At 41.6% G+C, this 16,276-nt stretch overlaps 1 protein-coding gene across 2 annotated transcripts in view; it reads right to left on the bottom strand.

Moving 5' to 3' along the window:
• The window catches only part of cacna2d3a (calcium channel, voltage-dependent, alpha 2/delta subunit 3a), a 691,437-nt gene that overhangs the window by 563,844 nt on the left and 111,317 nt on the right, over positions 1-16,276 (bottom strand). For both annotated transcript variants that reach the window (XM_034295715.1, XM_034295716.1), the window contains exon 3: positions 11,073-11,189. In XM_034295715.1, the coding sequence (XP_034151606.1) occupies positions 11,073-11,189 (117 nt within the window). The remainder of the gene's footprint in view (positions 1-11,072; positions 11,190-16,276) is intronic.

The raw sequence follows: 16,276 nt of genomic DNA, 5'->3' as shown, positions 1-16,276 counted from the left end.
CCTCTCCAGTGCAACTGTTGTCACTTTCATTTGCACCAAAACAGGTTACATTGATTCTCAATCGCTTATGCTTCCTAAATGGACAGATTGATATCCCTGAAGTTTAATTTACTTTGTGTTATATGGATGACTACGTGTTCCCTTCATTTTTTTGAGCAGTGTATTTGTATTTTACGCAGCGTATCAACTTTTTGGAAACACGGTTGTAAAAACCTTGTCACCTACTTGCAGAATTTACTTCTCATACTCAAATGTTTTAGTATATTTTTGCTTTCATAAACATTTGTATTTCAATTTAGAAAACTATATTTTAATGACTGCATTTACTTTGATTTACGTTTCTGTATAATATATTAACATTTATACACATGCACAGGCAAATACACACTTATCTTAACACACAAACATTATTCACGCAGAGAAAAATTGCTGTTAACAACCGCATGTAAGTGCTGATGTGATCTATCACTAGCAGCTATAAAAGCAGAGAGCCGTGCTTCCAACCAGCAATGCAAATCCCTGCCTATCTTACACACCTGCAAACATGCACGCACGCACAAAACATACACTCATACTTAGATGTTAGGGATATAGAGGTTCAGATCAATAGAATGACAGAGACACCGAGGGGAGATGGCTTCCAGCCTCACAGCAAGGGATGATAAGGTGTAATGTATCCTGTATGAAATAAAGCCCCATTACAATGACTACAGAGACAGTGTGAATTTGGTGTTAGTGGTGGCAGTCTCATGTAGCCATACTTCCAAAATCCCCTTGAGCTCCGGGGAGCCCCGATTATATGTTGCCCAATGCTGCACAGTTTTAAGGAAGTGCATGCCCTGAAAGTAACGCACATGTCGGCTGTCAATGCACATCATCCCAACTAATATTAGCTCGCAAAACACTCAGGGGTGACCTGTAACGCCCACGCCACTGCTACCATTGCCTAAACCCGTCTTTCCCCAGTCTACTAGGTCCACCAGGGGTTTTGCAACATCATTCACAACACACTCCTAAACTTGAATGTAGACCATGTGTTATTGCACACAGGTGCTTCCCATTTCCTATCTATTTAATGTCTGCTCAATGAGCAGTACTGTTTATATTGTTTATACATGTCTCTCTGTTCTCCGGTTCTAGTACTCTTACATATCTTTTCTTTTGTTTGTTCCAGTGTTAGTTTTTGCATTTTATACTTACCTTTGTGTGGATTTGTTTCACGTTAACACACAGTGTGCCATCTACAGGTGCTGGTCATAAAATTTGAATAACATCAAAAAGTTGATTAATTTCAGTAATTCCATTTAAAAAGTGAAACATGTATATTATATTCATTCATTACACACATACTGATATACACTCACCTAAAAGATTATTAGGAACACCTATTCAATTTCTCATTAATGCAATTATCTAATCAACCAATCACATGGCAGTTGCTTCACTGCATTTAGGAGTGTGGTCCTGGTCAAGACAATCTCCTGAACTCCAAACTGAATGTCAGAATGGGGAAGAAAGGTGATTTAAGCAATTTTGAGCGTGGCATGGTTGTTGGTGCCAGATGGGCCGGTCTGAGTATTTCACAATCTGCTCAGTTACTGGGATTTTCACGCACAATTATTTCTTGGCACACTATAGGCCCCTTAGTGCCAATTGGGCATCGTTTAAATGCCACGGCCTACCTGAGCATTGTTTCTGACCATGTCCATCCCTTTATGACCACCATGTACCCATCCTCTGATGGCTACTTCCAGCAGTATAATGCACCATGTCACAAAGCTCGAATAATTTCAAATTGGTTTCTTGAACATGACAATGAGTTCACTGTACTGAAATGGCCCCCACAGTCACCAGATCTCAACCCAATAGAGCATCTTTGGGATGTGGTGGAACTGGAGCTTCGTGCCCTGGATGTGCATCCCACAAATCTCCATCAACTGCAAGATGCTATCCTATCAATGTGGGCCAACATTTCTAAAAAATGCTTTCAGCACCTTGTTGAATCAATGCCACGTAGAATTAAGGCAGTTCTGAAGGCGAAAGGGGGTCAAACAAAGTATTAGTATGGTGTTCCTAATAATCCTTTAGGTGAGTGTATTTCAAATGTTTATTTCTTTTAATTGTGATGATTATAACTGACAACTAATGAAAATCCCAAATTCAGTATCTCAGTATGAGCATGTACAGCACTCAATACTTAGTTGGGGCTCCTTTTGCGTGATTACTGCAGCAATGCAGCGTGGCATGGAGTTGATCAGTCTGTGGCACTGCTCAGGTGTTATGAGAGCCCAGGTTTCTATGAATGTGGCCTTCAGCTCTTCTGCATTGTTGGGTTTGGCGTATCGCATCTTCCTCTTCACAATTCACCATAGATTTTCTATAGGGTAAAGGTCAGGTGAGTTTGATGGCCAATTATGAACTAGGATACCATGGTCCTTAAACCAGTTACTGGTATCTTTGACACTGTGCAGGTGCCAATTCCTGTTGGAAAAGGAAATCTGTTGGTCAGTAGCAGGAAGCATGAAGTGCTCTAAAACTTCCTGATAGATGGCTGTGTTGACCTTGGACCTCAGAAAACATAGTGGACCAACACCAGCAGATGCACCCCAAACCGTCACTGACTGTGGAAACTTTTCACACTGGACTTCAAGCAACGTGGATTATGTGCCTCTCCTCTCTTCCTCCAGACTCTGGGACCTTGATTTCCAAAGGAAATGCAAAATTTACTTTCTTCAGAGAACATAACTCAGCAGCAGTCCAGTCCTTGTTGTCTTTAGCCCAGGCAAGACGCTTACAACGCTGTGTCTTGTTCAAGAGTGGCTTGACACAAAGAATGGGACAGCTAAAACCCATGTCTTGCATACGTCTGTGCATGATGGTTCTTGAAGCACTGACTCCAGCTGCAGTCCACTCTTTGTGAACCTCCCCCACATTTTTGAATGGGTTTTGTTTCACAATCCTCTCCAGGGTGCGGTTATCCCTATTGCTTGTACGCTTTTTTTCTACCACATCTTTTCCTTCCCTTCGCCTCTCCATTAATTTGCTTGGACACAGAGCTCTGTGAACATCCAGCCTCTTTAGCTATGACCTTTTGTGTCTTGCCCTCCTTGTGCAAGGTGTCAATGGTCGTCTTTTGAACCGCTGTCAAGTCAGCAGTCTTCCCCATGATTGTGTTGCCTACAGAACTAGACTGAGAGACCATTTAAAGACCTTTGCAAGTGTTTTGGGTTAATTAGTGTGGCACCAGGTGTCTTCAATATTGAACCTTTTCACAATATTAACATTTTCTGAGATACTGAATTTGGGTTTTTCATTAGTTGTCAGTTATAATCATCAAAATTAAAAGAAATAAACACTTGAAATATATCAGTCTGTGTGGAATGAATGTATACATTATACAAGTTTCACTTTTTGAATGGAAATACTGAAATAAATCAACTTTTTGATGATTTTCAAATTTTATGACCAGCACCTGTACTCCATGTTAGCTCTTGTTTAAATTTGTGTTGCTTCCTGGGTAAAAAGAAATACCTCGAAGATTGTGCCTGCCACCCCTATTTCTGCCTCCAGCATTACATGACCAAAAAATATCCTGGGCTAGGTCCTGCAAACCAGGGTCTGGTGGCACCCCTCTTATTTCTAGTACTATTAATATGGAGTTAGAACTGCTTCTAAATTATTGCAGATCAATAAATATATTTCACTACCCATTAATAAACTCCTTTCTACTTGTACCTCAAAGCAAGGATTTGAATATATGAAAAAGTATTTGCGATTATCCCTCACACCTTTAAACTGTAAATTCACTATTTGCGGATAACATTATTTTTGTGGATTGGTTCCAATTTGTTTGTAACATTTTGACTGAAGTTTTATTCTGCATAAAAATCTACATTTGCACAAATTCTACAAACAAATACATCAAGATCTGTAAAAAGGAAACGCGGTCCACAAATGTAATTCGGAATCTTCAAACAAACACGTCAAATTCTCAAACGAATACTTTACCATCTGTAAATATGAAACACGGTCTGCTATCGCAATTCACAATATGCAAACTATTTTCATCAGGTGAAGAGATATTTGTGGAACATATTGTATTTGTGGATAGCAAAATGTGTTTGTGGATAGCAAACTGTGTTTGTGTATTGGTTCCTGTCTGTTTACAGAATTTTGACGCAAACATTCCCCATTAGATTTGCAAGGATTTGTACTTGCAATCCAATGAGGCTAATAGGGTTGTCTCTTCACTAGCTTTCTTTACACCATCTTGGGCTGTGCTCCAGCCAATCAGGCACTTGCCTTTAATCTTATGTCAGGTCTTGGTTTGAAAGCTACGAAGTGTGATCTTTCCTGAAGTCCTGGTGAAAACAGCAACTATGCAGAAAACTAGTACGCTGTTTATAAAAACGTTATTGGAAGAAATACTGTAACCAACTTGACACAGATAATTGTTTGCTTTGTGTCTGACTAAAATCTAGTGTTGTATCGCTACGCTACTAGCTATGGTTAACCGGGTATAGGCTTCGTTACTTGATAGAGTAGCGACACTAGTAACACGTCACTCTCTCAGCCGGATTTATTTATCCTTGTCTAAGCAGTTTGTTAGCTAGCCAGCAATCCAGTCAGCTAACCTATGTTGTAATAGTTTCACTTGCAGCTCTACCATACTAAATTAATTGTTTCTTTCTTGGCCTAGATGATAACGACAATTGCTCCTGGTTCAGCTCTACGTTGCACAACTATTTCAACCGAAGTTCAGACAACATGGAATGTGTCCTGAAGCATCAGTATTCTTGTTGACACTTCAGCATCTACAGTGTGTTTAGTCTTTCAGCGAATACAAAAAAAAGCAGGCATATGCTATGGGCATGTATCCATGTTAAATAAATAAACTTGCCAGCTTCATTTGGACAACCACATGACCTAGCTGATTTTGATTTATTTATACACTCACCTAAAGGATTATAAGGAACACCATACTAATACTGTGTTTGACTCCCTTTCGCCTTCAGAACTGCAATAATTCTACGTGGCATTGATTCAAGAAGGTGCTGAAAGCATTCTTTTGAAATGTTGGCCCATATTGATAGGATAGCATCTTGCAGTTGATGGAGATTTGTGGGATGCACATCCAGGGCACGAAGCTCCCGTTCCACCACATCCCAAAGATGCTCTATTGGGTTGAGATCTGGTGACTGTGGGGGCCATTTCAGTACAGTGAACTCATTGTCATTTTCAAGAAACCAATTTGAAATGATTCGAGCTTTGTGACATGGTGCATTATACTGCTGGAAGTAGCCATCAGAGCATGGGTACATGGTGGTCATAAAGGGATGGACATGGTCAGAAACAATACTTAGGTAGGCCGTGGCATTTAAACGATGCCCAATTGGCACTAAGGGGCCTAAAGTGTGCCAAGAAAACATCCCCCACACCATTACACCACCACCAGCAGCCTGCACAGTGGTAACAAGGCATGATGGATCCATGTTCTCATTCTGTTTACGCCAAATTCTGACTTTACCATCTGAATGTCTCAACAGAAATCGAGACTCATCAGACCAGGCAACATTCTTCCAGTCTTCAACTGTCCAATTTTGGTGAGCTTGTGGAAATTGCAGCCTCTTTTTCCTATTTGTAGTGGAGATGAGTGGTACCCAGTGAGGTCTTCTGCTGTTGTAGCCCATTCGCCTCAAGGTTGTGCGGGTTGTGGCTTCACAAATGCTTTGCTGCATACCTCGGTTGTAACGAGTGGTTATTTCAGTCAAAGTTGCACTTCTATCAGCTTGAATCAGTCTGCCCATTCTCCTCTGTCCTCTAGCATCAACAAGGCATTTTCGCCCACAGGACTGCCGCATACTGGATGTTTTTCCCTTTTCACACCATTCTTTGTAAACCCTAGAAATGGTTGTGCGTGAAAATCCCAGTAACTGAGCAGATTGTGAAATACTCAGACCGGCCCGTCTGGCACCAACAACAATGCCACGCTCAAAATTGCTTAAATCACCTTTCTTTCCCATTCTGACATTCAGTTTGGAGTTCAGGAGATTGTCTTGACCAGGACCACACCCCTAAATGCATTGAAGCAACTGCCATGTGATTGGTTGATTGGATAATTGCATTAATGAGAAATTGAATAGGCGTTCCTAATAATCCTTTAGGTGAGTGTATACCATACTGATTATAGAGTACCCGTGTGGTTACACTGTTTTTAAAATACAACCTAATGACATTTGCAGTATGAAGGGTTTATAGTAGGCTATATACAACATATACCACAGTTAAGGACTGTTGTTAGGCACTCTGTAAAGTATAGGCATACAAAGGAACAGTTAGGTCCGGAAATAATTGGACACTGACAAGTTTTATTTTGTCTGTTAACCAAAATATTTTCTAGTTACACTGTTACGAACCCTGTGGCTCTAGCAGTCTAGGGTGAATGGACTTGAAACTCATGCAAATTAGTGTAGTGTAAACGCACAGTGAGAACGACAAAGACAACTAAAGCTACCGTCAAACATAAAACGTTTATTATAAACACACTGTAAAGGGGTTAAGGGAAAAGGGGCTGGACCCAAGAAAAGAAATAATATTGTCCAAACACCCCTAAACTGAACTTGCCTGCCGCAAGAACCTCTTAGCTGACTATTAACCAATACAAACATACAGTCGGTGGTCCGCTCAGTTCTAACTAGTGTTTTCAGACAATGTTTTCCTACCAGTTGTCTATGCCCAAGGGCGACTTGCTAGACAACGACTGACTAGACAACACCAAACAAGACACCACAGCAATACATAGTCAAATGAAACAGGAAAAAGTGAAACGTATGTGCTAAACTAAGTGATGTATGAATGAACAAAGTATCTGTGTGTATCTCAAGAGTGTGTATGTCCATGTGGGGTAAAGCAAAAGACTCTCTTTGAGAGAACCAACTGACTGGGTTTTTAAACCAGGGATGTGTGATGCGATTGTGTAACTGAAAAAGGAACAGGTGGTGCAATTTGGAGGGGTGTCCACTGATTGGTCCACCTCAGCAGTCAGGTGATGCACTCATGACTGCCAGGTGGGAACCACCAACGAGCACAATCAGGAACATAAGGGACACCTGGGGAAACAGCAGGAGGGGAAAAACACAAACACACCTACAGGTGTAACACCTGCATGCGTAACAACACTATAAATAAAAATATAATGAATATAGGCTTAAAGTGCTTTATTTTGAGAGGATTCACATCCAAATTTGATTTAAAAGCAGTTTCATGGACAGGTGTGGGCTATTACTTTGTCAATTAAGCAGTTCTGGATTTGAGATCTGGATTTGATTCCTGGTGTGGCATTCACATTTGGAAGCTGTGCTTTCGTGGTAGTCTAATAAGAGATTTGTTGGAGGATGGTTATCACCTAATTTTCTCTCCATGGAGCCAATTTCCTCCTACAACAGGACAATGACCCAAAGCACAGCTCTAAACTATGCAATTAACTATTTAGGGAAGAAGCAGTCAGCTGCTATTCTGTCTATAATGGAGAGAACAGCTCACTCACCGGATCTGAACCCTATTGAGCTGTTGTAGGAGCAGCTTGTCCGTATGATATGTAAGTGCCCCTCAAGTCAATCCAACTTTAGGAAGCATGGGGTGAACTCTCTTCAGATTGCCTGAACAAATTGACAACTAGAATGTGAAAGACCTGTAAATGGAGCATTCTTTGACAAAAGCAAAGTTTGAAGGACCCAATTATTATTTCAATTAAAAATAGTTTCTAACCTTGTCAATTACTACATTTATCATTCATTATGCTATATTTCTTATTCAGACTAATTACATGTATATTTTCATGGTAGATGAGGACATTTCTTAGTGACAAGTTTTGCTACTTGTTTCCTGGTTGAAACAAGTAGCATGAAAAGCAGCATGGCAAGTGGATGTGCTACAGATGAAATTTGGTCTCTGAATTTGTGGGGTGGTGAAGGCGGGACTATTTATGAAAACATACACGTGCTATGTACTGAACCAGGACTTATCTACCTTGGGCTTGGATAAATGGTGTACTGATTCACCTTTGTTAGATGAAGACCTGGCCAGGACTGGTCCTGTGTGCATGTGCACACTACTCATTTGGTGCCATATTGGTCAGTGAAAATAATTATCGTCATTCATCTTTTTTCTCCAGATGTTACTGTGACAGATATTAAAGGTAAAAGGTAGCATGCTATCACAATATCTTCAGAAATAGCCAGAAAATTAATGGACAGAGACAATAGCGAAATAATGTACACATTTTCCTAACCTTTACCTTAGACTTCTTGATTATACACAGCATCAGCATATTTAGTGTGATGACAAAGGTTTTAGCTCATTTGAACCATTATACAGCATGGTTTTATTAACCACATGCAATCAAATTTTACATCATCGGTAGGATGAGCATTAAATACATATATTAAAACATATATATATTTCTAAAATATAAATCTAAATGATACATATGACAAAAAAACTGCATATCACATTTTGTTCAGACTAGTTCACATTTTTTTAGATGTTATCAATGAAGCAAACATGGGCAAAACAAAACTAGAATATCAGTTGAGGTGATAAGGGGTCGAACAAAATTGACACAGACAAGAAAATAACTTGAATACTACAGTGTTTTTGATACAGTGCCGATTTTGCAGGTTTTCCTACTTACAAAGCTCCTACTTACAACTCTCACAGTTGAAGAGTACCTATGATAAAAACTAAGTGGGAAAACCTGCAAAATCAGCAGTGTATCAAATACTTGTTCTCCCCACTGTATGTTTACAGTTTTATCAACATTCAGAGCACTGTGGTATATGTTGTATATAACCTACTATACTGTAAACTCTGCATACTATAAATGTCTTTAGGTTGTATTTTAAACAACGACGGGTACTCCACAATCAGTATGGTATATAAATAAATGTACATATGCCTGCATGTTGTTGTATTTCCTTGAAGACTAAACACTAGATGCTAGAGTGTCAACAAGAATGCTGAGGCGTCAGGACATCATTCCATGTTGTCTGAACTTCGGTTGAAGTAGATGTGCAACGTAGAGCTGAACCAGGAGAAATTGTCGTTATCATTTAGGCAAAGATAGAAATAATGAAATGACAATGCGAGAGCTACAAGTGAAACTATCACAACATAGGATGGCTGACTGGATAGCTGGCTAGCTAACAAACTACTTTGACAAGGATAAAGAAATCCGGCTGGGAGAGTGACACGTGTGTGACTGCAGTGTCGCTACTCTGTCTTGTAATGAAGCCTATGCCCGGTTAACTACAATGAACAAAATTATAAACGCAACACTTGTTTTTTCCCCCACTTATCATGAGTTGAACTCAAAGATCTAAGACTTTCTCTATGTACACAAAAGGCCTATTTCTCTCAAATATTGTTCACAAATCTGTCAATCTGTGTTAGTGAGCACTTTCATTTGCCAAGATAATCCATCCACCTCACAGGTGTGGCACATCAAGATGTTGATTAGACAACATGATTATTGCACAGGTGTGCATTAGGCTGGCCACAATAAAAGGCCACTGAACAAAATTGTTGCGTTTACAATTTTGTTCAGTGTAGGTAGTAGCGTAGCGATACAATGCAAAATTTTTGTCAGACACAAAACAATTATCTGAGTCTAGCGTACAAATAGCTAGTAGGTTACTTTAGATATCAAGCAATTGCTTCCAATAACGTTTTTATAAACAGCTTACCAGTTTTCTGCATAGTTGCTGTTTTCACCAGGACTTCAGGAAAGATCACACTTTGTAGCTTTCTAACCAAGACCTGACATAAGACTAAAGGCAAGTACCTGATTGGCTGGAGCACAGGCCAAGATGGTGTAAAGAAAGCTAGTGAAGAGACAACCCTATTAGCCTCATTGGATTGCAAGTATAAATCCTTTATGCAAATCTAATGCGGAATGTTTGCGTCAAAATTCTGTAAACAGACAGGAACCAATCCACAAACACAGTTTGCTATCCGCAAATACAATACGTTCCACAAACTCAAATGTCACTCACAAATACCTCTTCACCTGATGAGAATAGTTTGCATATTGTGAATTCCGATAGCAGACCGTGTTTCATATTTACAGATGGTAAAGTATTTGTTTGTGAATTTGAAACGTGTTTGTTTGAAGATTCTGAATTACATTTGAAGACCGTGTTTCCTATTTACAGATCATGATGTATTTGTTTGTAGAATTTGTACAAATGTAGATTTTTATGCAGAATAAAACTTCAGTCAAAATGTTACAAACAAATTGGAACCAATCCACAAATATGTGATCCGCAAATAGTGAATTTACTGTTTAAAGGTGTGAGGGATAATCAAGGTGTTTGAGGTACAAGTAGAAAGGAGTTTATTTATGGGTAGTGAAATATATTTGTGGATTGTGTATTGTATTTGCAGATCATGAGAGATTTGTTTGTGGATGTTACATTCATTTGTAAATTGTATTATTTTTTTACACATTGTAATATACATTTGTAAATTGTGATCTGCACAATTGCAATAATTTAGAAGCAGTTCTATCTCCATGTATTAACCTGGGAGTAAAACATATTAAAAGGCAGACAAATAACTGTTGATAATTTAAAGAATGATTGCACACGTACTAAAACCAATAACAAAAACAACTTCCACTACAACATCGCCTCAGCAAAGTGACTGGAAAATATAACTTGCATGATGGCTAGCAATCAAATTATTGTGATTTACACAGAAATTGATAGTTTAACACAGAAAGACAAATGGGCAAAAGTGAATGCAGGTGCTATTACATGTGTGGGCAACATTCTAAACATAAAGAAAACCCCCGCTGGTGATGGCAGAATCATTCAATTGAGCACCAAGTATTTCTCGCCATCTGAGTGAAGTGAGAATGTCTGGATTTCAGTAACTTTATCTGATTATGTATAATGACAGTAATCATATCCGTATCCGGCAAATTGCTTATATCCGTAACTACACTTGTTTTGTCTGAGTACTTGGCACACTCCTAGAATATAGTGTATGACAAGAAGTTTTGTCTGACTCACCTTCATGGCTTCCGACTTCTTGTGGAACATCTCCTCCATATTCTCTGCCAGCTTCTTTACCAACCTCAGCCCATCTATTTCTTGTACACGCACTGCTTGCTCAAACTCCTTATATTTCTGTAAGACACAAAAACACACATGTTATAAGGATAGATTGTCCAAAATTCATATTTTTCTTAAAGTTAACTTACGAAGACATATTCCAGAAGGAACAAATAGTAATTTTTTCAAACAATCCATTATTCAGCTCTGTCCCAATCTATAATAAGTGTTATTAGCATCTCCCAAATTCATGAACGGAAACGGTTCGTACCACTTTTGCAAAGCTGCTTTGCAAGCGGAAAACTACACCAAAAAACTATATTCAGTAATCTTTCGCGGTAGCGAAAAAACTGTACACTGACAAAACAGCTGGCAGAAATGGCGAAATTCAAACTGGCATTAGCGAATCATTTCCTATAGCCACCATACACAGCTTCTGTTCTTCGGCAGTGATGTCAAGGTGAGCCTGAACTTCAACCTCAACAAGCTATGTGAAGATAAGTTGCTTCGTCTAGCTTTTGAAAATTGCTGCTAGTTCATACTGATGTATATTATTGCTATATTTTTTTATTTATGTAATTAATTCTTACTATGTAGATGTTGTGTGCCATGTCACAAGAATTTCATTGTGCAGGATGATGCTGTGTTATTCAGTGTATTTGATAAATAAACGTCGACCTTTGAACTTCTGGATTTCCTTTGTTTTTATCGATGTTGACTTCTGCCTGCTTGTTTGCCTGCTCATGGATCTTGAGTTAATTAAATTCTGCCCTCTCTGTAATTGGGACCTCTACCTCTGAGTCATATTGTGGGAGAATCAATGGATCAACTTCGCCAACAAGACATAATATTTTTTGCGAGAAACATTTTAATACGGAGAATCATGTCCCAAGTTCACTTAGAAGAGGACTAAAGATCAAAAGCAATTCCATCAATTTACCCAGTTTAACCCGTGGAAACAAGAAAGATTGTTAGTAATACTTCCGATTGGAATGTTATAATACACAAAGTACACATTGCCACTGGATATTCTGGGAAAGGGTTGGGGATTAATGTATTCACCATCACCCCCCTTTACTGTAGCTACTGACCAGATTCTATTCGGTCAATTCATCATCTGTGTATTATGGTTAGAACGTAGTAAGCATCTATCCCCAGAAACTTTTCTTTCTGCACACATTCAGTCACACATAATATAAAGCTCTGGAAAAAAATAAGAGACCACTGAAAAATTATCAGTTTCACTGGTTTTAATATTCATAGGTATGTGTTTAACTAAGATGAACTGTTTTGTTTTATTCTATAAACTACTGACAACATTACTCCCAAAGTCCAAATAAAAATATTGTAATCTAGAGTATTTATTTGTGGGATGAAGCTGGACAGACGTACTGTAAGGGTCTGCTGGGAACGTCTGGCCGAGTCTCCTGTCAGAGAGATCTTTAACTCCCACCTCCGGCAGAGCTTCGACTGGATCCCGAGGGAGGCTGGAGATATTGAGTCCGAGTGGACCATGTTCTCCACCGCCATTGTCGAAGCGGCCGCTCTGAGCTGTGGCTGTAAGGTCTCTGGTGCCTGTCGAGGTGGCAATCCCGAACCCGGTGGTGGACACCGGAAGTAAGGGATGCTGTCAAGCAGGAGTCCTGAAGAAGCAGTCCTATCAGGCCTGGTTGGCTTGTGGGACTCCTGAGGCAGCTGACGGGTACCGACAGGCCAAGCGGACTGCAGCCCGGGTGGTTGTGGAGGCAAAAACTCAGGCCTGGGAGGAGTTCGGTGAGGCCATGGAGAAGGACTATCGGCTGGCCTCGAAGAGATTCTGGCAAACCATCCGGCGCCTCAGGAGAGGGAAACAGTGCCCTACCAACGCTGTTTACAGTAGAGGTGGGCAGCTGTTGACCTCAACTGGGGATGTCGTCGGGCGGTGGAAGGAGTACTTCGAGGATCTCCTCAATCCCGCCGTCACGTCTTCCATTGAGGAAGCAGAGGATGAGGGCTCAGAGGTGGACTCGTCCATCACCCGGGCTGAAGTCACAGAGGTGGTTAAGAAACTCCTCGGTGGCAAGGCACCGGGGGTGGATGAGATCCGCCCTGAGTACCTCAAGTCTCTGGATGTTGTGGGGCTGTCTTGGCTGACACGCCTGTGCAACATCGCGTGGCAGTCGGGGACAGTGCCTCTGGGATGGCAGACCGGGGTGGTGGTCCCTCTTTTTAAGAAGGGGGACCGGAGGGTGTGTTCCAACTATAGGGGGATCACACTTCTCAGCCTCCCCGGGAAAGTCTATGCCAGGGTTCTGGAGAGGAGAATACGGCCAATAGTAGAACCTCAGATTCAGGAGGAACAGTGTGGTTTTCGTCCAGGCCGTGGAACACTGGACCAGCTCTATACCCTCTACAGGGTGATGGAGGGTTCATGGGAGTTTGCCCAACCAATCCACATGTGTTTTGTGGATTTGGAGAAGGCATTCGACTGTGTCCCTCACGGCATCCTGTGGAGGGTGCTTCGGGAATATGGGGTCCTGGGTCCCTTGCTAAGGGCTGTCAGGTCCCTGTACAACCGAAGCAGGAGCTTGGTCCGCATTGCCGGCAGTAAGTCAGACTTGTTCCCTGTGCATGTTGGACTCCAGCAGGGCTGCCCTTTGTCACCGGTTCTGTTCGTAATTTTTATGGACAGAATTTCTAGGCGCAGCCAGGGGCCGGAGGGTGTCAGGTTTGGGGACCACACGATTTCGTCTCTGCTCTTTGCGGATGATGTTGTCGTGTTGGCCCCTTCAAGCCAGGACCTTCAGCATGCACTTGGACGGTTTGCAGCCGAGTGTGAAGCGGTGGGGATGAAAATCAGTACCTCCAAATCCGAGGCCATGGTCCTCAGTCGGAAAAGGGTGGCTTGCCCACTTCAGGTTGGTGGAGAGTGCTTGCCTCAAGTGGAGGAGTTAAAGTATCTAGGGGTCTTATTCACGAGTGAGGGAAGGATGGAACGGGAGATTGACAGACGGATCGGTGCAGCTTCTGCAGTAATGCGGTCGATGTATCGGTCTGTCGTGGTGAAGAAAGAGCTGAGCAGCAAGGCGAAGCTCTCGATTTACTGGTCAATCTACGTTCCTACTCTCCCCTATGGTCATGAGCTTTGGGTCATGACCGAAAGGACAAGATCCCGGATACAGGAGGCCGAAATGAGCTTTCTCCGCAGGGTGGCTGGGCGATCCCTTAGAGATAGGGTGAGAAGCTCGGTCACCCGGGAGGAGCTCAGAGTAGAGCCGCTGCTCCTCCACATCGAGCGGGGTCAGCCGAGGTGGCTTGGGCATCTGTTTCGGATGCCTCCTGAATGCCTTCCTGGGAAGGTGTTCCGGTCCCGTCCCACTGGAAGGAGACCCCGGGGAAGACCTAGGACACGCTGGAGGGACTATGTCTCCTGGGAACGCCTCGGTGTCCCCCCGGAAGAGCTGGAGGAAGTGTCTAGGGAGTGGGAAGTCTAGGCATCTCTGCTTAGACTGCTGTCCCCGCGACCCGGCCCCGGATAAGCGGAAGAAGATGATGATGATGAACAATACTCCCCCCAAACAAACACAAAAAAAATTATATAAATGATGCAAAAAAAACCAAATTCATATTCATTTTTCAACTTAGGAAGAGTTCAGAAACCAATATTTGGTGGAATGACACTTATTTTTTTAATTACAGCTTTCATGCTTTTCTTGGCTTGCTCTCCACCAGTCTGTCACATTGCTGTTGGGTGATATGTATGCCATTCCTGGCACAAAAATTCAAGTAGCTCGGCTTTGTTTGATGGCTTGTGACCATCCATCTTTCTCTTTATCAAATTACAGAGGTTTTCAATGGATTTCAAGTCTAGAGATTGGGCTAGCCATGACAGGGTATTGATAAGGTGGGCCTGCATGCAACACTTGATTGACCTGGTTATTTGGCATGGAGCATTGTCCTGCTGGAAAAACTAATTCTCACAGTTGGAGAACATTGTCGGAGCAGAAGGAACCAGGTGTTCTTCCAGGATAACCTTGTACTTGGGAAGGATTCATGCATCCTTCACTAAGAAAAATCTTCCCGGATCCAGCCTTGCTGAAGCATCCCCAGATCATCACAGACCCTCCACCACATTTCACTGTGGGTGCGAGACATTGTGGCTTATAGGCCTCTCCAGGTCTTCGTCAAACCATTAGATGACCAGGTGTTGGGCAAAGCTGAAAATTTTAGTCATCAGAGAAGATGACCTTACTCCATTCTTCTACGGTCCAGACCTTATGGTCTTTTGCAAACTTCAGCCTGGCGCTTCTTGGTGTTTGTCTATGAACCAAACGAAGACCCCAGAAAACAACATTTTCAACAGGCTGAAATTTGGGGAGGGAAATGGAGAGGGCATATATAGACCCCACATAAGGACTACGGGAGGGGTGGTAATGTTTGGGGTCATGTAATAATGATAAACCAATCATTGAACAATGTGTATTAATATGTATATCCTTCATACACAAAGGGAGGGAACTGAAATATGATATTATGGTAAACCAATCATTGTACAGTTATGTAAAATGTGCACCACCCTCATGAACCTCATGAATAAAAAATGTTATAAAAGGGCCTGGAGGGTCCGATAACGGGACTTTATTGCTTTTGGAGCAAAGACTCGAGAAGAGTTGATCTGACTCTTGGTTATTGGACCCTCCGGGAACCCGGTGCTGTCTGTACTAGTGATTGACTAAATAAAGGTAGGAACTTGTAAGAGCTCTGTCTCCTCTTGTTCTCTGTGTGTGTGGGTGATTGTCAAATGCTTGATCATAAATTCCTCTGCCTCTGAGCCGCAGCCCTGTTTTTACTAGAGATAGTAGTCAGTGAGATTCTGCGTACTCCATAAATCAAAACTTAGACCTAGAGACGATATCAGTTCCCCCTCCAGGTCCCTAGCAGGCAACTGAGAGAAAGGGGTAGATGCGATCGTCGGTTAGAGGGTGTTTGGTACTGGTTTGCTCTAAGGTTGGGTAAAAAATACATTCATTCCTTGAGGTGTTTGTTCTGGGTTTAATAAAGTTTATTTTTTATAGTATATGTTAGGGCAAAAAAGAAGTGGGTTGACCAGGGATTCGTTCCCGAGAAGGAATACGAAACTTGAGTCCACGCCATAAAAAGATCTGACCTCTGACCCAGTCTGA

This window comes from Esox lucius, chromosome 12 (assembly GCF_011004845.1).
Source record: "Esox lucius isolate fEsoLuc1 chromosome 12, fEsoLuc1.pri, whole genome shotgun sequence".
Lineage (NCBI taxonomy): Eukaryota > Metazoa > Chordata > Actinopteri > Esociformes > Esocidae > Esox > Esox lucius.
This window is presented reverse-complemented; position numbering and strand designations above follow the sequence as displayed.